This window comes from Centroberyx gerrardi, chromosome 14 (assembly GCF_048128805.1).
Source record: "Centroberyx gerrardi isolate f3 chromosome 14, fCenGer3.hap1.cur.20231027, whole genome shotgun sequence".
NCBI lineage: Eukaryota > Metazoa > Chordata > Actinopteri > Beryciformes > Berycidae > Centroberyx > Centroberyx gerrardi.
The window spans coordinates 27,384,958-27,408,448 of NC_136010.1; the positions used below are offsets into that span (position 1 = coordinate 27,384,958).

The 23,491-nt window shown below is 40.9% G+C and overlaps 1 protein-coding gene across 1 annotated transcript in view; it reads right to left on the bottom strand.

Moving 5' to 3' along the window:
- prkcz (protein kinase C, zeta) overlaps nucleotides 1-23,491 on the bottom strand; it is a 113,879-nt gene that overhangs the window by 24,997 nt on the left and 65,391 nt on the right. Inside the window, exons 6-12 of the mRNA XM_071896400.1 lie at nucleotides 15,801-15,932; nucleotides 12,904-12,994; nucleotides 8,469-8,524; nucleotides 7,898-8,092; nucleotides 3,230-3,327; nucleotides 2,699-2,785; nucleotides 190-325 (exon numbers count right to left, since the gene is read on the bottom strand). Of these exons, the coding sequence (XP_071752501.1) occupies nucleotides 190-325; nucleotides 2,699-2,785; nucleotides 3,230-3,327; nucleotides 7,898-8,092; nucleotides 8,469-8,524; nucleotides 12,904-12,994; nucleotides 15,801-15,932 (795 nt within the window). The remainder of the gene's footprint in view (nucleotides 1-189; nucleotides 326-2,698; nucleotides 2,786-3,229; nucleotides 3,328-7,897; nucleotides 8,093-8,468; nucleotides 8,525-12,903; nucleotides 12,995-15,800; nucleotides 15,933-23,491) is intronic.

Genomic DNA, 23,491 nt, shown 5'->3' on the forward strand with positions numbered 1-23,491 from the left:
AAGGAATAGTAATCGCAGAGAAAAAAGTAGTAGTGGGGGAAGGTATGAAGGGCGAGGACATGAATGGCGGAAGAAAAAAAAAGGAGAGGCTCCCTCAGTACTTCCAGTCAATATTGATCCGCTACATTATTAATAATCCTACGTCAGCCACCGGGCATCAGTCTACTAAAGAATCTATACGCATCTTACCTTGCACATGCCGTAGTCTGTGAGCTTGATGTGTCCCTCGTGGTCCAGGAGGACGTTGTCCAGCTTCAGGTCCCGGTAGATGATGCCCTTTTCGTGCAGGAAGTTCAGAGCGATACAGATTTCAGCAGCATAAAATCTGGAAAGAAGCGAGAGCGACGGCCAGAGAATGATGCGTCATATTTTTTTAATTGGAGGGGGGAAACGTTCCCACGCCTAACAGACAGAACGTCACTCTGGTTCCAACTCAAAGCCTCCACCCTGTATTTGGTTTAAGGAGATTTATATTAACACGATTAATCTCGTTATGGTAAGCATATTGATATATTTATAGTAAACATTACCCTGTTAACACTTTGTGCCTGACTCCTGCCATGATGAGATGTACTCTGTCTCTCTAATAAGTCAATACATGTGCGTAGTTATTATGTACTCTGTCTCAAGGAGATAAGCCTGCATTAAACCTGATGAGCCATTCTCTGTCTGACTGGTGGAAGGAGCGTAGGGGAGAGATGTTCGCACCCCCACATTTCGCAGTGACAGTCCCAATTCCACACCATTGTTTCATCGCTGGCATCCAGACTGGCATAAGCCGCATCCTATCAGCGGCACCATCCATTGCCCACCGGCCCGCCTCCCCCACAAGCGCAGGGGAATGCGGCAGGGCTGTCTCCAGGAGCGCCGCTCATGAATATGTACGATCATTACGAGTGATTAACATGCTGCTTTGCATATGCGCGGCGCTGTCTTCGGAATACAGATCGCAGGGGCTGATAGGGGCCCGACGGTGCCTCTCTAAATTACCCAGCCTTTGATCCGGCGTTTATCAGCGCTGCAGTTGGAGTACCCCCGCAAGTAGACAGGCACAATGAATTATGGGTGCTCATTATATTTTTCAGAGGTGGAAAAAAAAAAGGGAAAAAGACAAGTGTTGCCATGTCCATGAAGAGTTGGTAAAGTATGCTATTAGGCGTACTTATGAACGCTATTGAGCGACAGAGTCTGAGAAAGCATCTTCAACCAAGCACGCCTTACAGAAGGTGCTTTTATGAAACTGATGGTTTTTGTTCTAGCCAGGAGGCAACAACCGCACACACCCTGAACTTCACATAACACGATGATGTAAAATACTAAAGAACCAAAAGAAACCATGTGGCGCAGTTCAGTCAGTAGTCTGCACTCCATGCTGTTCCCTGTGCAGTCAGTCTGTCATTTTGTCATGAACAGGAGCTCTCTGTACGAGCTGACGGAGCCATGTCAACTTAACCGAAATCCAATCACGAATTCGCCCCCCCCCCCCCGTGTCATCCTCCGCTCAATAGAGGCTATTCCTGTAGGCCACTCCACATTACTCTGCCGTGTTCCTCACATTTTTCAATTACATGTGCAGTGGGGAAAGGAGAGAGAGAGTGGAGAGGAAAAGGGTGGAATACAGGAAGGTTATACAGACTGTATCTAGTGATAGAGACTGCAAACATTGAAAAATGTTGCTTTTGGATACTCTTCCAGTATTTATAGCAAGTTTCCAACTGCTATGCAACTAGCTTAAAGCTCCAATCCATAATTACAGTATGGTATCCACTCTTGAAACACTGTTGCCCCACTCCAGGCTTTCTTTATGAAATGTTTTATTGGATTAAAGACATTGTTTCTCAACTTGATTGACTGGCAGTTTGAGATAGCTTAACCTGAGTTTTACATGGCTTTTGACCAGGGTTTTTGCTGTTCCTGTGTCCAGGCTAAGGACTGATTGTGATCAGGCTTTTAACTGTTCCTGTGTCCAGGCTAAAGACTAAAGATGACCAGGCTTTAACCGTTCCTGTGTCCAGGCTAAAGACTAAAGATGACCAGGCTTTAACCGTTCCTGTGTCCAGGCTAAAGACTAAAGATGACCAGGCTTTAACCGTTCCTGTGTCCAGGCTAAAGACTAAAGATGACCAGGCTTTAACCGTTCCTGTGTCCAGGCTAAAGACTAAAGATGACCAGGCTTTAACCGTTCCTGTGTCCAGGCTAAAGACTAAAGATGACCAGGCTTTAACTGTTCCTGTGTCCAGGCTAAAGACTAAAGATGACCAGGCTTTAACCGTTCCTGTGTCCAGGCTAAAGACTAATTTCTTCCATGCTGTATATTTCAAAGATTTCTTGCAGCCACTCTGCATAAGTGGGGGGCTGGGTTTGAGCCATTTTAAGGTAATACATTTAATTGCTGTTAAGCAGAATTTTAAAAAAGGTGAGTTCTACCCTGAATAGCTTCGGGCATAGCTCCTAAAACAGCTACAATCGACAGAATAGATTTCAGTCATTACCAAATTAATTTTAAGACATTAGTATGATTACTGTAAACAAATCAGACCATCACCAAGAAGACTGTCTCTGCATTGTATTTTACATTGTGCGGGTCATACGCGTCAAGACTACATCTAAAATATATATGCTCAAATAAATTCTGGATTGGGATTTAAGTTTGTCTTGTCACGTACACAGCGTGTTGGAGTAAGTTTTGGATGTTTACCGTGCATGTTCTTCAGGGAGCTTCCGTTGTCGTTGCATATGAAACATCAGGTCCCCGCCATTCACATATTCAATCACAAGAAATAACCTAGAAACCAGCAAAAGGGGAAAAAACATCAGTGTGTCAGTGGTATTCTCCGGGTCTTTTGAGAAGTGTTAGGAATAGATGCAGTTGTAAAGAAATGAATTGACTGAACATCTTGAGGAAAAATGCAGGAATATATAAATGACCTGTCCTTCGGGTGAACAGGACTTCACAGTTATTCATTAAAACCAGTATAGAGCAACAAAAGAGTATATCTCCTATGTGTGCTCATGCCACTTTAATTACATTTCTTTAGAAGTCACACTATATGCCATATCTTTATATAGATTTATTTTCTCCCAAAAGAAATGTCTCCCAAGATAACCATAAGAGCGTAAGATTTTGAGGTAGTGTGAGATATTGTGAGGCATGTTGCTGAGCTGTAGGTGCAGTGCATTGGCTTTAAATACAGCATGAGTGCTCAAGGAGTGTCGATCAGGTCCTTACCGACTTTCTGTCTGGAAACAGGAGTGGAGGCCTACTAAGAATGGATTGGTGGACGCCTGCTCAAACACATGCTTCTCTGTCTGCACCCAGTCGATATCCTGGAGATGACGGTGATGTTGAGACAGAGACGGAGACGACAAGAGGGAAAGATAACATATTAGCAATCAATTTTGTCTGATCAATAGAGCGCTGCCAAGAGCTGCGATGTGGTCAAACAGACGAGGAGATACACAATGCCACAGACAAGAAACCTTATTCAGTCTCGGAACAATCCTCCCATTTAGTCAACCAGCCGCTTCCCCAGAGACAGGGAGGTAAAAAACACCAAGTTGCTTCCTCTGCTTTGTGTGTAGAATTCCATTCTGCTGCACATTGGGCTTCTTGAGATTGGTCCTGTAGTCAGTGTCAGGGAAATATTACGTTCTGAGATCACCTGCATCGTACAAAACACTTTCCCTTGCAAACAACAAAGCCAAAATTTGGGGGGTGCTGTGTAAATAATTAAAAACTCACTATTTACATTATTTGATTTTAACAAATGAACAAAAAAGGATATATTATCATGGTGTTTTGTAGGGTTATTTCAATCAGGAGAGAATAGGTTTAAGAATTCAAAAAGCTTTGTCAAATCAAAACACTGAGAAAGACTCCATTTGAAACTATTGCCCTATTGGGAGAAGGACCGCATAAATGGGACCCACCCTACCACCAGAAGAAACCCCACAGATGGAGTTTGTACCTCACAATCCATTCTAATTTCAGTCAAATGTAAGGACGAACTGCCTGGCTTGAGGACTCCTTATTCATTAGAAAAAAACATGAATAGCCATCCTTGGCAAGCCCAGCTAAGAGACTGGGCTGAATAAACGCAAAGCCTATCTTCTAAAGCGTCCACCAGTTAGCCCTTGACACTGACAGAGGCAGAACATCCCCTTTTAGAAACAACAGACATAGAACTCTCTCTTATTACATTATGTGTCACGTTTGTCGGTAATGCAGAGGGACAACATTGAGGGAAAGTTCTCTGTAAAGCCAAATCCACATCTGTCAAATAAATACCAGTAAACTAGTCAGAAACCAGAGAACCAAGATTGTAATCTGTGATGCCGTCAAGAGACACTTTGTGGAGCCAAAGTCAGTAGAGCCATTGACAATGACTGGCAGACTGACTTTGTGGACTCAGAATGGTGACACAGTATCCACAAAACTCATGCTGTTTTGTAGAGGGAAAAGTGGGAAAAATGCTAGATACAAGATTCCTGCTTGAAAATACTGTTCATTTCAGTTTACTGATGGTAATTAGGACTTGGAACTCAGACCTGATTCCTGAATTCTTCATTACGTAAGTAATTTTGTCATTACAACTTTTAAAATACCAAGACAGGACACAACTACTTGCTGGATTTTTGGTTTGTGGTTGACATTGTAATGTTTGGTTTGCAGTAAAACAGGAATTCACATGTATCATGACTAAGTTCATGTGTATTAAGTGTGAAAAAGCTGATCAGGAGCACAAAGTCTACAGAAAATGTAGCTTCAAACGAGTGAACACAGCATCGGCCTCACTGTCAGCAAAGCAATTCCATCAAGTGTCTCGATTATATCACAAATCTGTCTTTTTATTCACAAATCTACGATCACTAGAATAACGTATTATGTTTTAGAGTGCATTATTATAGGTCAGTGGTCCTTTAACTTTTGTATAATTTAGTTACAGGAAGCTTTGAGACAGTGCTTTGCCTCAGGCAAGGATGTTTTATGCTGATTTATATTGTCAATAAGTTGATGTTAGTTAATGTTTTATGTGAGCTACAATAATGTCTGTCAAAACTTTGAGTTCCCCATGCTGTGCTCCAACACCATATGCTTAAATTATAACAGCACAATTCAGACCCCATATTGTGCACATGATACCAAAGTCCTTCTGGTCAATTCATCAGTATTTCAGGCATATATAATTATGCATACTATAATATCATAACACATTCCTATTGGTCATTTCAGCTACTTTACAAGTAGTTTGTAGTCTGTCTCCGCGAACCTCTTACAAGCTTCCTTTGATGTCAGGCATTAGCCTACTAAAGAGATTAATAATTCAACTAATATGCATGAATAGGCTCATGAATAAATGAAAATAGGATGTCCAATCAAAACATTGGGAGGACTGAATGGTGAACTGTAATGTATAGGCCTAACAACACTGATTTCTTAAAATCTGTAATTATATTAAAAACTAGTATTGAGGCAAAATGTCATTTTTAGCATGTTACGGTGGCAAACTTTGTCTTGTTTTGTTCTTCAATTGTCACTGAAAGTTGAGTTGGATTTGAGTCTACATTTTTTGTCAGTGAAATGAAAAGATGATGATGGAGGTGGAACATGAAGTGGAGTTCCTGGAACATAATCTATGTCTCAAATTAGTAGAGGTGGAAGTGACTGCAAATCTTGGATCAGTTTTGCAAATTTCAGATGATCAGGTAGCTGTGGACAGGGATCCTGGATCCTAAATCTATCTGGGAGGCTGGCTAAATGAAGCCTACAGCCTGTGTTTACTCAGTTGAACCATAGCTCCACCTAGTGGTTCCAAACAACACAGACAGAAATTGAAGTCAATAGGATATGGTTCAGACCTTCATGCAGGCACTGGGTAGGTGTGCCCCATTCCTTTTTCAGGCACATTTTCCACTCTGTATTCTGATTGTGAATTGGACTAAGCAGCAGCCCCAGCCTTCAGCCAACCTTAGTTTAAAATCCTAAAAACAATCTTATTCATTTGAAAAACACACCTTCAGGTTTTGTCAAGATAGTCGGTTTTTATCAGGGAACAATGCTTATCTGATTACCGTTTGGATTAGCTGGCCTGCACACTAAATTGACATTATGTTAGAGCAACATAACAGTAGAGTGATGCAGTGGGTCTGTTGATAAGATATTGAATGTGGAAGTATTGTAATTGTTGTTTTTCATGTACACCTCTGTGAATAAAGTGTACCATAGCTATTATGGCATATCTATTTGGTATAACAAAAGTCAAGATACACAAGATTTAAAGGAAAGTTTCATTCCAGGGATCAATGAAACTGCAAAATCAATAGGATCAATGAGAAAAACTCAAAAACTGACATAGCTCAACCCAAGTACGCACGCTTAAACATGCTCAGAATCTGTTTGTGGCTGCCACGAATAGTAAAAATGGAGCCTTTTCTGTCTCTAAAATGAATTTCACTTCGTGTTCAACTCAACATTCACCTCTGCAAAAAAAGTTATCCCCCAGATTTCTCCTCCCCTCTCCTATTCCTCCTCCACCTCCTGTGAGTCATCCACTCTTACTTATTGCTCCTTCCTCCTAAGCCTTTTTTTTTCTTCTGCAATTCATAAGCTCCCCCCCACCTTTGTGCTGCTTCCACCCCCACTTCCTCTTTTTCCCCCCTCTCCAATGCCTTATTCTTTTCCTTTCCTTTCAGAAGCTCCTACCCGTCCCTGACTCAGTCTTCCTCCCAAGTGCTTCCTCTTTCACTCGTTCCTTCTCTCCATATCGCCCTATCTCTCTCTTTCTCTTTCTGTCTATCTCCACCCCCCCTCTTTCCAATCTTTATCCCTCACTTTATCCTTCCTTCCCTTCTTTCCCTACTGATTCCTACTCTTAGGCCTGTTACATAGTCCAGTGGTTCTCAATCCCTGTACTTGGGACCCAGAGCCCGGCTGTTTTTCATTCTAGCCATCAAATCAAGGCCTGATTTACACTTGGAATGCAAGGTTAATGCCATTAACTACCTGATAGGATAGAAGACCAGCAGTACTCTAGGTCACGAGGACCAGGATTGAGAACCAATGACGTAAACTACGCAAGCAATGCATGAAAAGAGCAAGGCAAAGGGACATTTCTCGCATTCTTCTCATGTAGCAAAATGTGTAGTCTGAATTTTGTAAAGCACCACCAACGCATGCTACAATGTTACGTGTTTCAGGTAGAAGTGCTAAATACTGCTAAATGAACAACTAGAAACAATGAAGTAGCTGTTTCCAGGAGTAAACACAGTGGTGGCACAGTCTGAGGAGACTCAACTGATCTGGGCATACAAGCATCTTTAGGACACATCAGGAACGCAGTAGAAAACGAGAAGTGACGGCTTCATGTGAATCAGAAAGAAATAGAACACTGGTCACTGGCTCCAGCCTAGTGGCTTTGCTTCCCCCTTGTGGATAAGCAGTTTATAACCTCAGACTGGGCTCAAGACAGCTGGTTGACGTGCCTCTACTATGTAAAGGCTGGTTCGTGCTTGATGCAGAAAGGCACGTGAAGGAGTGCGCGTGGTCAGAATGATGCCATTGTGGCCAAAATGACTCAGAGCTTTGGAGTCACACACGAGGTTGTGTACCAACTGAAACGAAACGAAGTGGACAGTGCTTTGGACTGCAGGACCTCTGTCCAGGATTGACTGAACAAAGAGGAACCAGAACTTTTGGCCAATTCCAGTTGGGGTCTTTTTTTTTGTTTGTGGATGCGGAGAGCTGAATTTTCCTACAGTGCCACTAAAGTGCTGGAGTTTTCAGGAGCACAGTCATCAAGAGAAATGCAAGAAGCATTTGAAGTCATTTGAAAGATTGTGCCTAACCCTAACCCCTAATGTCCTCTATCCCATGCACCCCCCCTCCTCGGTTTCTCACCTCGTCGTCGTGAACCAACTCCTTCTTCACCACCTTCATGGCGTAAACCTGCTCGTTCTTCTTCAGCCGAACCAGCAGCACCTTGGCGTAGCTGCCGCGCCCAATCACCCGGATCAGGTCGAAGTCGCCCAAGCCCAGTACCACGCCCTGGGAGATCTTGATGCCATCAATGCCATCCACCACTGCTTTGATGTCCTGCAGGGGGGGAAGGGGTTAGAGGCCATGCTTTTTGCGATGACAAGGTATCATCAATGCAATATCATACTTTTTCCTATGATAATATATTGATACAGTCACATCAAGAGTCAATATCTAATCTCAAGTTTATGGGTAGAAAAGTCATCATGTAATGATGCTGTATCAAATTATTTTCATCTAATCATTGATTCATTCAAAATCATTGCCTTCGCCCAAATGTGTAATATGAGTAATATATTGATAAGGGGTTTTATTTCAGCTTGTGACTGCAGTCCCAAACATGATGTTTTTTATAAATTGGAATGCTTAGTGTATAACATTAACAATCACAGTATTATTTTACATAGGAAACTCGATTCAGAGCCCTTCTCACCTCTGGATCTGCATCTTCTGTTTTATCCAACGTGCGATTGTGCGGTAAGTAAGGTACTGCAAAAAAACAGATAGAGAGAACAATTCATTGATTTAAGGTCAGTTGGGGCCAATTACAGTGTGATAGAATAAACCTACTGAATCAGGCACACCTAAAAGTTCATGGTAACTCACTGAATCCCATATTACATACTGTAAATCATGTAATACACCTTAGCAGCAACATTGAAAAAAACATTACAATTACAAGTGGCACCTAGCAGCCAATTGTATGTCTGCACTCAAGAGATTTAACATGTTTGTTTTAGCCAGCAGAGGGCGGTATAGCATGCACAATCAAGTCCAGCTATCAACTGGATGTACAAAACTAGGTCAGTCCACTAATGTGTAGACGATTGTACTGTACAACTACTATAGAAATAGTGTCTACTGGTGTCTGCTCTATTATGGGGGAGGTCAACTCCTTGGTTGGTATAAAAGTTCTTCTATAAAAGTTCTAAAAGTAAAGTGAACTTTACTTCATGCTGTGAGTAAATTCAGAGAAGGGCTGTTAGTGTATTTTAAGTCTATTTTAAGTCTGTCCACCCAATTTTCTGGGGGTAGATGGGAGTTGTGTTGTCTTGTGTGTGTGTTAGTGTTTGCAACCACATGGGACTCAGAGTCAGACTTGTACTGGGCGAGATGTGAGGAGTAGGTTGTTGCTGTGGCAAAGGGATGAGGGGAATCAACTGGAAACTAGATGCCACTCAGTAGGCCCATATCTCCATGAACGCTATGCAATTGTCAAGATATGCCAGTTAACAATTTCTTCCATGCCCCATTACCAACTTTCACATCAGGAAATGCACACATTTTCATGGCTGGACCTGAAATGGGACATGAGATATACCTGTTAAACACCATGTAGCCAGTCAGCAGTATATCTGTTCAGTTTCCATTAGTGCTGGCCTGCTTCAATGGACCAAATTTTGGAAAAATAAGCAGGGTGGTTATGTCTAAACTGGAAATGAGCTCTCCAGTGCCCCCATGTTGTTTAATTGGGCCAATAAAGATGTTTTGCCTCTTCTTGTGTCTGCTGATGGACACAACGTTTGATGGTGTTAGGTGAATCTGTACGCCTTTTTATGAGAAGCCACGCCCACCACCACGGCCCCTTTTGGCCAATTGGCATGAAATCAGTTCTTCCTTGCCCCATGACCAACCTTTCCACACAGTTTTGTGTAAATCCATTCATAACTTTTTGAGATATTCTGCCAACGGACAAACAGATGGAATGGGGCTAAAACATAACTGACTGTCCACCAACTCCAGTTGGAAGTAGAAGGTGCGATTACTGTGAAACATTTGCTGAGTTAGACTAGAGATAACTGCCAAACCAAAGAAACGCCAATATAAAGTGTTTTAATAGGGGCTACCACTTGGCATACAGTTTACAAGTTGTCTGAAGTGTTATTGGAGGGATGCAACACTATTCTTCTACGAGAAATTGGTTACTCATTTGGGGTTTCGATGGTGGTGGAAAACACTGTGAGAATTGTATAAGTGCTCAAATGGGTTGAGATCTGGTGACTGGGAGGACCATGGTATATGGTTTACATGGTTTTTATGTTCATCAAACCATTCAGTGACTATTGGTGCTCTGTGGATGGAGGCATTGTCATCCTGGAAGATTACACTCCGCAGGATGAACATCATCACACAGAATGGCTATTTATTTATTTGCATTTACCTTGCCCTCTAAGGTCTAAACCATGCTAGGAAAATGAACCCTACATCATAACAAATATGCCAGAATCCTTCACCATGTGAAACAAGGACTCAGGTATATAAACTTCTGTTAGTGTGCACCACTCATGTACTCGTAAGCTTGTTGGGAACAGGGTGAAGGATTCATCTGACCATATTCCTTTTTTTCCACTGCTCAGTGCTCTTTGCGCCACTTCTCCCGCAGAAGTTGATTTGAAGTTTAAGAAGGGGTTTATGCACTGCAGCCGGATCATAGGATCCCTGTTTGTGACGTTTGAGCATACACTGACATTTGTAGTTAACGGATTCAGAGTTGCTTCTGTTTTTCCGTGCATCTCAAACCACTGCACCTCTCAAAGTCCAACCCTACATCCCCATCATGAGGGCCGGGAGCAGGTGAAGCTGACTAACATGGCTCTGGCAAAACTCCATGGGCTAATCACTTGTGGACACCTATCACTACAGAAGCATTTAGGAAAAACAAGAAACCCTAAAATCTAGGATTCGAAGACTCCAGTCCTCAGACATGCATGCTAAAGAGACAATGACAATGACTTATAGCAGTCGTGTTTGCGTTCTCCTGCCTAATGCACAGAATCTCAGATGAAATCCAAGCTGTCATTCATCCCCACCTGCTGCCCAGCTCTGCTACTTGCACAAAGTGTAGCACAGAGCAGCCTCTCACTAACCGTTTGCAGAAATCAGGATGCAGCTGTCCTGCTGGGGTTTTATCCCAGGTTTTGTAGTTGAACTTTAATAAGGGGCCCCAGACTTCACTGCCAACGAATATTCGATTTCATAGTAGATCCAAATATTATAAGCCAATGCCTTTCTCTTTTTTTATTTCCAAATTATCTTTATCGTGACAAACGTTCATAAAAATGTTTGTCTTTTAGCAAGAACTGATTTTAGTACCCCTCCCCATCCAGCCCTAAGAACATTAAACTGAGCAAGAAAAAAACAAGCAAAAGAAGGGGACACACGTGAGTATGACAATCAGTCAGACAGCATACAAGTACATTTAGCTATAATTCGATGTAAGTACTGTAAGTGACATTGCCCTCATCAAGTTAGCCCTGTAAGCAGCAGAGTACTTGATTCCAAGTCTTATAAAATCCTTTCCAGATAGATCATGTCTTATGTTTTCAAGATGGAGGACATCTCCTAGTTCCCTGAGCCATGTCAAATGAAGGACCCATTTCCACAAGCACAGTGTTAGCTTCCTGGTAATAAGCATATCAAGGTAAATGGCCCATCTGCTGCTGCCAGCGGCTTGCTCAATATCATCTGATGAGCATAAAATGGCCACTAGGGGGTCTAGTTCCCAATTTTTGCCGGACTGCCAAGCAGGCCAGCCAAGAATACTATGTCCCTAGCTGACTGACTCCCCATCGTTGAAACGCATATGCGTGTAAGTCCCTTTGTGTAGGCCATTAATATAACTAATCTACATTTACCCTTTAGCTGTCATTGTTTGTTATTATTTGGAAATAGCTAACTGCAGATGAGAGGTAAGCTATCATCATTTCATTGAGTTTACTTGTGTGTCCTTGCTTGTATGCACAGATGTATGGATGTATTAAGGTATGGATGACATATAGCGGCAGCCGATGCACAAGTATTGCACTGTGTCTACTATATATGTAGATTTAGAGCACTCCAATCCATTTTCCATGCCACAGCAGCTGTTTTAGGGCACAGGGCATTGCCCAAGAGCCTCAAAATGTTGCCCTACGTCTCACTGATTTCCAATAGGAAGAAAGTGTCCAACACCATTTATGGACAGAAAGTCATGGGTCAAATGTTTCATTTCCTGGCAGACAATGCTGCCCACAGGCTGCATTCACGGTCCAGCTAAACTAGGCTTGCCTAGTCTTGTTTTCAAGTGCCCTGGAGAAAAAGTCAAAAATAGAGGTACCAGAAGGGCAGGAGTTTGGTGCAGGTGAAGTATTGATTGGAGAGGGTATCTGCTTCGGGTTTACACTTATTGCATGTTGCTGAGGTGTCTGGGAAATGCCTGTTTATCTTAAGCTTTGAGTAATGCAGCCTGTGGACAGTTTTAAACTGAATCATCTTGTGTCTGGTGTTGATAGAGCAGCTGTGTATATTCTCCAAGCAAGTATCCCAGACTTGATCATGAATTTCTAACCCTAGCTCTGTCTCCCATTCTTGCTTGACCCTCGCTGCGTTGATGTCAGACTGTTCTAGAAGGACCTGATGTAGTTTAGATATTGCACATGTAGAGCCAGGCCTGACCCCCTGTGAGCAGGTTTCTCTTTTATCTCTTTTCAACATCACCTCTTAACTGTTTTGGGCTTTGTGTATGTGCATGTGCAGCAGCCAAATTGGTACGTATGAGTATTTTTTACGGTCTGTCAGGGGTATTCCACCATGTGCCATGGAGGGCCGAGTGTATGCAGGTTTTTGTTCCACAGCCTCCATAGCACATGGTTGAATACCCCTGGTCTATGGTATACACACACACACTAGCTGCAACTGTGACTCTTGACACAAGCTCAAATATATTTGTCATCTCAGATGTTTTACCTTCATACATTCCAAGCAATTATTGTACATTGAAGAAGTGACAAACAAGAACTGGGCCTCATAACATTTTCTTTTCTGTGAAATTAAAAATGCTAGCACTCTACTCTTTTGTTATAAAAAGCAAAAAGGCTTTAGAGTCTTACTCCCATCTGTGTCCTCAGTGTCTTCTGGTGGAAGGTCCACCTCTTCGCTCTTCTCATCTAAAGGGGGCTCTTGTGATGGCATGACTGGATCCTGAAGAGAGAAAGTCAGAAATCCACCTAAATATCCAACTAAATATCCGCTCATTGTTTTACACTCCTGATAGAGTGTATGATAATTCATCTTAGCGCAAACTATGCTTTATTTGGAGAGATGTTCTCAGCTAATATACAAAAATGGTGTTGCCCGGAGACACAATTGCGATGTGGGGTTTTTCACTAGAGAAGGGACTTAATCATTTCATGTTATCAAGCTCACTTATCTAGCACTGAAGATATAGAGTTGAAGCTGATCAAGAGGGAAATTCCAGATCGCATTACAATTGGCTACTACTGCTGAAAGGTCATAGTTATATTACAGCAGCGAATACTGTATTGACGACATTGATCTTCTAGGCAGGACTTTGGCCTTGTGGAGCTGAATTTTGGGTCTCTGTATTTGGTTAAAGGGTTAGTTGGTGGGCAAATGGATTGATTACAGGGATTCATAGCACATTGTTAAGCTGTCACTATCATGTAACTTGGTGATGTCTTACTTCAATATAGAATATCAAGTGTTAGGAGGAAGACCTGCAGAAACACAGTCTGCACTCATATACAGAAAATGTGTTAGGAAAGCTTTTCAAAGCTATGCTTGAATGCATTGATCCGTAATAATACAGTATCAGTAATATACACTTCTTATGTATTAATGAGCTCAAATGTAAGATGTCAGGCACTGTGAGAAGCTCAGGGTAAATGTGAGATGCAGAGCTTAAACTGTTGGATTATATTAAAGCGCAAACTATTTTTCTGACAAAATCATACCATAGACTTGAACCCAAACGTAAACGGGTCAAATTTTGCATGAGATATATTCGATATACAAGTACAGTGAGCAGCACACAGTAGGGTGCATCAGCTTGGACAGCCTGGTCTCACAACATTTTGTAAAATGAGCATGTCTTAAAAGGCAAATGTTGTGGTCTGTGCGGGAAAAGTGAAACAGATACATTTCCCACCATGAAAGGATTACGTGCCACGACTAGAAACAGGCAGGACTGGTGCTGCACTGGGTGTGGCTGGGATTGAGTTGGGGTGTGGACAGTGGAGGCAGGTATGGTGGTGTTGGCTGCTGTGCTGCTGTGGATGTCTGCTGTTGAGGTACTTCTCAAGGTGTTGTGGTGCCAGGGTTAGGGTTAGGGTTAGTGCAATGTGTTCATTGTGGGTGATGGGTGTGCTCTGGGTGTTCAGTTAAAGGATAACGCTGGTGTTTTTTAATGCATTTCTTACCGTCAACAAATCCTATGAAAATAACAAAATCAACAATGCGTTTGCTCTACTCCCATTACTTTCCGACTTCCCACGTACCGTTTTTAGCCTTCAACCCGGAAGACATTGGCTCCAATTGTAAGCTAAAAACCTTTAAATACAGCTCACAAAGACATAGTTTCCATTTTAAAAATCGCTAACTGTTACCATTAAAAGTCAGGCTATTGTCAATTCAAATGGGAACAAATTCTTCATTACGGCGGGGACTATTTTCGGTGCTACGGAACTACTTTCCTGAGATGGAAAGCATGTTTACGGTCGGCTTATTAAGTTGTTTGAGGAAAAAGTCGGCTTGCCCGGTGCATCGCAATGATGAAATATGCTGCCCAGAGCAACGGCATGGCTCTTTACGTGTTTTTAATAGTTTTTTAATACAATGGAGTTCTATGGCTACTGGGACATGGCTTTGTTGGGCATCGGCTACATGGACGAGACTTGTTAGCAAAACAAATTCATTGTTGATTTTGTTATTTTCATAGGATTTGTTGACAGTAAGAAATGCATTAAAAAACACCAGCCTTATCCTTTAATGTGTCATTACCATTTGTTGTATTCTCCTTTTTCTATTCTTTTTTCTTGTTTTAATTTTCCATACTTTTTATCTAACTTAAAGTGATGCTGAACTTTGGTAGTAGCTTGGGTTGTGTAGCTTCTTGGATATGATATAACCTCAAAATTGGCAATTCTGTGTCATCTATTGCTCCGGTAGAGGAGACTGGAGAATTGCATTTTTTTTCTCTCTCCATTTACTGCCATTATATGGTGAAACAGGTCTGAAAATCACACTTCTAGCACATGAACGAACGCGAACAAAGCAGATTCTGACAATATATAAAAAAAAGAGAAGAATGAAGAAAATAGTACGTTTACCAATAATTGTAAATAGGTGAAAAAAAAACGAGAGACTTGCTTTTTATATATTGGCAAAATCTGCTTTGTCAAAGTCCTGTCTCCCACATTTTTTCACCTATTTACAAATATTGTTAAACATACTATTTTCTTTGTTCCATCTGCAAAATAATTTCTTCCGACTGGATTTCGGTGTTACATTTGTTCAAACTGAAAGGTTTAATAAACATAAAGAAAGTGATTCGCTTAACCACAAACCAGCAGCATGACAAATTTTTGTATATACTGTCAGAATCTGCTTTGTTCACATTCGTTTATGTGCTAGAAGTGCTTTTCAGACTGTTCCGCCATACAATGACAGTGAATGGAAAGAGAAAAAAACGCAATTCTCCAATCTCCTCTACCGGAGCAACAGATAACAGAGAATCACCGATTTTAGGGTTACATCATGGAGGAAGCTGCACCAAGGTACCCAAGGTACTACCAAAGTTCAACATCACTTTAATTGTGGTACTTTTTAGATCACTGTCTTTTTGTGTTTTACTGTATGTAAAGCATTTTGTAAACAGTGTTTTTAGAAAAGTGCTATACAAATAAAGTGAGACTGTGGGACTGTGTTGGCTTTGGATATGACAGACCGACACTTCTGTCTAATGCTTGGGACATGATGAAGTACTCACCATAGGCCTTTGGCAGGTCTGAGGGACGAGTTTGTGACAGCGCTTATGGACCAGCAGTTTGCAGTTGATACACTTGTAGCCCTGCCTCCCCAGCCCCCATATCCTTTCACTGCAGTGGCCACAGTAGGCTTTCTATAGGACAGACACAAGAAAGGAGACACTGACCCGTTACTCTTTAACCAGACATCTAACCTCACATAGTGGCTGACACAATCACTATTGATGTATTAATTAAGAGGTAGCACTGATAAATAAGAAATGACACAATGTGATGGAATTAAAGTGACAGTCTACAAGGCAATTCTTTCCAGATTAAGTCAATACCTGCGGCGGATTACACATCTCATTTGGATTCTCATTTGGGAATGAGTTCTCCTTTTCCTCTTTTTCTATTCATTGCTACATACTCGATATGTACTCATACTTTTCATAATGTTTCCACCATTTCATACTGTGCACATGCAGGGTGTCTGCAGGTCCTGAAAAAGTCCTAAAATGTCTTGAATGCCTCAAAAGTCCTTGAATATTGTCTTTAATTAAGTCTTCAATTCAGTTGTAGAGGTCTTGAACATTTTGTGGTTTCTTGATGCTTTCTTGATGTTTTTCTAATGAGAAATGAGCCCAGTCATGTAGACCCATACTTTGATAGGACAATCGTTTATTCATTTTCATGTTCATTTCAGTGGTGGAATTGGTGTTATATTTCATTCTGGCATTAAAAAGGTGTTCATATTGGTATATTTTTATAATGTTGTTTTACATATACTGTATATAGCATTTTTCAGATTTAGCAATCCATACTTAAGTAAGAAATCAATAACATATCTAAATAACAACTCTAAGTAAATCCATACATTTAAGAAAATCATACTTTTCCCCATACTTACCAATCATCCAGTCAAATTATCGTGTTGAAATTATATTATATTTTTATGTTTATATTCTACTTTTCTTTGCTTTACTCTATTACTATTGCTGCTGCAACCACCTAATTTCCCAAAGTTTCATCTACCTTACATAAACTACCTGCTTTTATCCAATGGATTTTTACTCTTCCTTTCTTGCAGATGAAGTTAATAGCATTGTATATTGGTTTCTTGGTGGCCCTTGCACACTTTTGGACTCAGTCTGTACTGTCCTTGCTCTATCCCACTGTATATTACTTAATGTTTCCTGTATCTTACATTCTCTGAGCATTTTATTTTGGTCACTTGCATTTGTTCTTTAAGGTGCTATGTGAAGCATTTTAACATCAACAAATCATTACCACATTTATTTTGAAAATGTAATATAATTACCGTAAACAAACGAGACCATCATTTTTAGAAACACTAGCACTAACAATACCACTGGTGTGAGACAAAGACTACCAATCATCTCGACCATAGACTCATTTGTTTACAGTAATTATACCATGGCATTACAATTAATTTGACAATGACAATTTTTACTACACACAGCAAGTTAATAAGTTATAAGTTGCATCTGATTATGGAATTAAGAGACACTGTCCTTTTCTACTGTTGCACTTATTATGTCTTGCAAACTGAGGATGCTGTTCATACAGGCAAGCAAATATGAACTGACGCTCTTCCTTTACCTCATCCACTCCTACTGTAGAGCTGAGCCTCACTGAAATTCATTCCCTGTTACATAAGTTGGTCTTCAGAGTGTGCCTTGATTGTTTTTTTTTTTTTTTACAAATATTTCTTGAGCTTGTCTGTTACACTGCTATATTTGTTCCCCGGACATCAATAAATCTGTCACCAAATTTTTCATTGGAGACTAAACACTTAAGATGCAGCGTATGTACCCTGGTGTACCGGCAACACTCATTCTAAGGGTGTGCATGCTAACAGTATGAGGAACAAAGCACTCCAGTCAAAGCACTGTTGCTATGGAAATGCTTCAGAGAGACTTCAAAGGCTTCCTTCAGTCTAACTAATCTAACTCAACGGAGAGGTTCGGGCATATATTTATAAATTAATCAAAACTTTTGGCTTTTTTTTTTTTTTTTTTTAGTTGTCCTCCCTGCTCGGCACTCACCGCCTGGGAGTAATTAGCAGTGCGAGGTAAGAAACTTTTGAAGACGCCCGCTGCTCCCTTTCAGGCTTTGGAGAGACCATTTCCATAGGCTGGAGAACACCAGAGAGTATTACTTATGCCCTTTATTCTTACAAGACGTCCACTCTCACGCTGTTTTATCCTCAAGTTCGGTATTGTAGTATTGATAAGTAAGCAATGGAATAAGAATGACATCTTTAAGCTAGCTTTTCAAGAGTGTACTTTGAGTGTACTAAAAAATCTCCTAGCAACCACAGCTGGTGTCATCATGGAGGTCCGTTGGAGAATTGGCTGTGTGCAAACAATGGATGAATATATAAAAACTGGGCTAGAAAATAGAGATATCTGAAAAAGATTGTCATGGTGTGGGTGTAGAACAATTCAGTAATGCTGTAAGTAAAGGTGAACAGTCTGATAAGATAGATTCATTTGCATATTTAAGTTACTGTGACACTGTCTTGTTTTTAGCATCTACTCAAAAACACTAGCTTGAAAATAGTCAGCTCAGCTAACCAACAAATAGTTGTGTTGGCATTGTTAGCTAGCTAACTAGCCAGCATGTTAATGTTAACATGCAACTAATAGCCACTGCTAATGCTAGGTTCTACTAAATACTAGAATTCTGACACTTTAAACTCAGAATTCTGACTTTATTTTCAGAATTCTGACTTGAATTCTGACTTTATTCTCAGAATTCTTATTTTTTTCTCAACTTCTGACTTATCTCAGAATTCTGACTTTATTCTCAGAATTCTGACTTTAAGTTCACATTCTGACTTTAATCTCACAATTCTGACTAAACTCAGAACTCAAATACATTTTTCACATGTGGCCCTAATCCTCTTCCATACAAATTAGATTAGAACAAGAGAGTGATATAGTTAGCTGGCTAGATACTAGGATTAGCTTGCTAACAAGCTGACATCTAAACATAAAATCGATCATGTGTATTTGTGATGAAATGATCAGTTCCCAGTCCAAAACAGAACAGAAGTTAACCATGTTTATTGACTTCTGTTGAGATTGCCAAATTGTACATTTAGAAACACAACCAAACTGTTGACAGCCACTGTTGCCCAAGAGCTGTGGACCTCCACTATGGTCACCAGAGGGAGTTACGTCACCTGAAAGCTCTCTATACTTCAAAGCTGAACTGTCTGGTAAAAGTTCAGCTCCTATTATTTCTGAGTTGGCATACTGAGGTGTATTAGAGATGCATCCCCCCAAGTGGACACCACTGTTTTCCACCTCTGTTAAGCAACAAATTCAATCCCTCTATCAGTCAGTATTTAGTGACGGGCCCCCAGAAGTCTCAGTCTTATGCCAGATCGCTGTAAGCCAAACACAGCTAATGTGCTACACACTGACTGACCTTTACTGGGCCCCATAAAACTCCTAACCAGGCTGTGCTGCTAAGCGAGGGGATTGCTATGGGAAGCAACGTGGACTGAAACCCCATTTGAAGTACATTAACTGGATGCACTGCTGGCTCTGAGTCAAAGCAGCGGAGTCTGAAGCTCAGAGACGCCCTTGACCCAGCCTGACAACTCCCCACAGCTCGGTTTTGTAAGAGATGTTAGGGCTAATGTAATCCCAGCAAAGTCTGCTGGAGCTTGGGGTTTTCATTTGCTCTATTCAGCTATCTTGAACGGATAGAATTTTCCACATATTCACATTCACATGAGCAACACAAATGCATGAGAAACCAGATGGACTGATGTACCAGTTTCACCAGTACCAGCTTCTGCAGCAAAATGGATATTCTCTTGCCTCACAGAGAAAACCTCACACAAAAAACTGGACAGTCAGTCAGCTAGGATGAACAGGAATTACACCCTTTCATCATGGTATTACTTGGGGAAACTGTCAAACTGAACCGCACAGTGGCCGCCAGACTGAAGCCAGTGCCGCTGAACACTACATCATTTTCCAGCTGTCTTCCTCATGTGGAACAGCTCGTTCTGGAGGTCCAGAGTCACGCAGCCGATTGTAGCCGGGGAATAAAAGGATGAGAGGATGAGAGAGGCTTTTATCGATTGGCAGTCCTCCCTTCAGCGTAGCAGGCAGCACTGCAGGTCATAGGAGTGCCGGGAAAGCGACTTGGCTAATATGCTGAGAAATGATGAGCTGTCTGATTCACTGCTGACAAAGAAACCGAAGGCTATCACAGAGCGAGCCTCGGGCGAAAACCTGGGGCAGATTAAAAGAAACTTGCGTCTCTCACGAAATTGGTCATAACATGTAGAATACAACTGAGTCTGCCCATAAGCTACAAACCGGTTCATACTCTGCACTGAAGACCTAACTAATGAGTTTGTTTTACATGCACACAGTAGTGTGGCAAGTGGTTCATAACCTGGTTGAGGTCTTATTCCAGATAAAATGTTTAGATGCATTTTTATATGAGATTAGATTAGATTAGATTAGATTAGATGAATCTTTGATGATCCCCATAAAACTGGGCCGTTGCAGCAGCAAATAGTAAAAGGATACAGCAAAGAAGAATAGGGTGAAGAATAAGTGATATAATTACACAAATTCCAACACTCAAACATATTATGTAGAAATGTATGAATGGAAAAAAGTATGGATTTCAACAGGAAGCTTAAAATAGCAGCAGTAGTTGCTGTAGGATAGCAGGCCAATCCCACTCACCAATATCCAAAACAATTTTCTGAATATTATCATGGAAAGTGAACTTCAAATTCAGGTTTCTCATAATCAAATATGAGTTCAGTTGAGCTATTATGGAAATAATAATATGGATGACCAGGATGAATCAATAAAGGAGTATCCTGAGCAATATTAGAACATTATTGATCATGTGCATCAACTCATTATTATTCAGTTCTCATCCTGATACACATCTCTAGTCAGCTACACTGCAAAAACTGACAGACTTGTTAAGCTATTTTATCTTGTATCCAGACTTATCAAGCTTATTTTAGGATTTTTTTTGTGAAATAATCTTATTGCACTGACAGATAATTTTACTAGTGTCAACAAATGTGACTGTTTTTTCAGGAGAATGTAACTTGTTTCAGGACATTTACTTGGTCAAAGTGAAATTGTCTTGGTGAAAGACTTAAAGTCTTAATTGTTTTATGACAATTTCTTGAAAGAAGTCATATTGGCATGAATCAAGTGAAATTTACTGAAACCAGCAAGATTATCTGCCAGTGCAGTGAGATAATTTGACAAAAAAATCATGAAATAAGATTGATAGGTCTGGAAACAATAGAAAATCACTTGATAACTTGATCATTTTTTGCAGTGTACTCTGCATAGAAACAAATCCTGCATAACAGTACCAGCGAAACAAGGGGAAATTCTCGCTTTCCCCCTCAGCTCTCAGCGGAGCGCTTGAACCAACGTGACTTTTTGTGTTTTGTTTGGGTTTTCTATTTTGTGCCGCGGGACGCCGGTGTCAGTCATCTCCCTAATGGAGCGCCTGGAGAGAGGAGCGGCCGACGGGGACGAGCAAATCCTGCTTCATCACGTGGAAGAGAGGAGCTAAAGAGACCCCATTATGTCTAATGGGAGGGATTCACAAAGCATCTTTCTCCGCTGCGATGTCAGGAGGAGACGGAGCAGGATGGAGAGGAAGAGGAGAGGGACGGGTAGTGAGGGGATGTAGAGGGAGACTGAGAGGAAGGAGAGAGGGATGGAGTGAGAAAGAGAAAGAGGAGGGAGGAGAAACCTGACCTACTTCTCCTTGGCTTATTTATATGCGGAGGACAACACGGCGAACCAACCAGAAGCCTGGAAAACTGGCATAGCAACAACAGTCAGAGAAATCCCAGTCCAAAAACAAACTGGTTAACAGCACAAACGCCTAGTGCATAGTTGCAGATTCACCAGCATGTTAAGACAAGTAGCGAGGCGAAAATTCACCTCACTTCACCCGCATGAGTTTGATCGCTTGATTTGAAAAATCAGCACCTAATCTGGCGTGACGACATGTCAGCAACAGCCACAGCAGGTTAGAGTAGTGGTTTTGGTCGACATCTTTCTATAGTCCAGCCATGGTAACATAGCTTTATTTTCCGGGTCCACAATTTCCTAAGAATTTCCTAGAAAGGAACTGTTAATTTCTTAGGAAGTTTCCTGGAAGGAACCATGAAATGATGTAGTAGTTATATAGAAAATGTAAGCAGTCTGGTGGTGAAAAATAATAGGCAGAGGTCAATTATCAGAAGAAGAAGAAGAAGAATTATATAATATAGTTATTTGTTGAATTCTTAATTAATTTTAGTTGATTTCTAATTTTCTATATAACTACTACATCATTTCATGGTTCTGTCTTGGAAACAACAGAAGCAACTGGAGGAACTTACCAACTACCATTGAACTCTTTATCTATTATATAAGTAGAACATAATTTCATATTTCTTTCCAAGAAACTAAGAAATTAACAGTTCCTTTCTAGGAAATTATTGAGAAATTGCGGACCCGGAAAATAAAGTGTTACCCAGCCATTGTGATTAGTGGTTATGGTTGACATCTTTTTTGATGAGATAATGTAGATTAGTTATATTTTAGTTCTATGCTGCAGTTCAATGCTTTGGTGCCAGGCTTGGCAGCAGCACCACTTTTTGGAGAATCATCGGTCAGTGTTACTGGTCACAAACACCCAATGGACATTTTTTCCTGCTGTAAATACTAAGTGCTTCAAACTGATTGGCTTTTGCTTACTGCATCAGATGAATTTCTCTTCACCTCAATTTGTGCTGCCAAGAGCGAAGTGGCGTCTATCTCTTTCCATTGACTTACATGCATTCACGCTGCCTGTACATATTTGTACGTAAATGTGTTGTATGTAGGGTCAGATACCAAAGGGCGTAATACAAATTCTGAGCTGAAATAATTCGAATCAAAATTCAATATATCGCAATACAAAAATGCAACAACACGAGTCGTGGGGCAGAAAAATGAATGATGATATTAGCTCCATTTTATTCTGCTGTAGTAATCACAAATGAGATGCTTGACCATCACAATTTCACAAGCTCTCCATCCAAATTATATTATTTACACTTTGTAATGACATTTTTAAATTGTTGTTTACATTCTAGCAGCCAATGCCATCGCTAGAAAGATTTGCGTCTCATAAATAAACATAATTCTGCTCAGTCTTTGTTGTCATTGAACTTTTATTTATTACATCGTATCGTGGTTGTATCAAATCATGAACCCCATATTGCGTATTGAATTGTATCGTGAGATTTCGTTCCATCCCTAGAAATGATATTAAGAAGCTGCACATACGCAGGCCCTTACACTACCTGGCCTTGGTGAAAGAATTAGGGCAAGATGAATAGTTTACTACTCTAGCGGGGCGTGCCAACTATGCCAGGTTTGTATCGAATAAGCCAGGCTCCAGCATCCAACCGCTAACAGCACATCAATAGCAGCGAACACATGGAGTAATGGATGTTCGACCACAGCTGAGTGCTGAGTCGGCATCATGTCGATGCACTCATCTCGTCCTCTGTCTGGTCTAGACGTTAGGACCGTAGCACCCACGGGAGACGTTCCATCCTGAGACCCGCTTTAACCAACCTCTTTAACCAGTAAAACAGCACAAGTGACACAAGTCAATATTGAAGATGAAACCAATTATATTA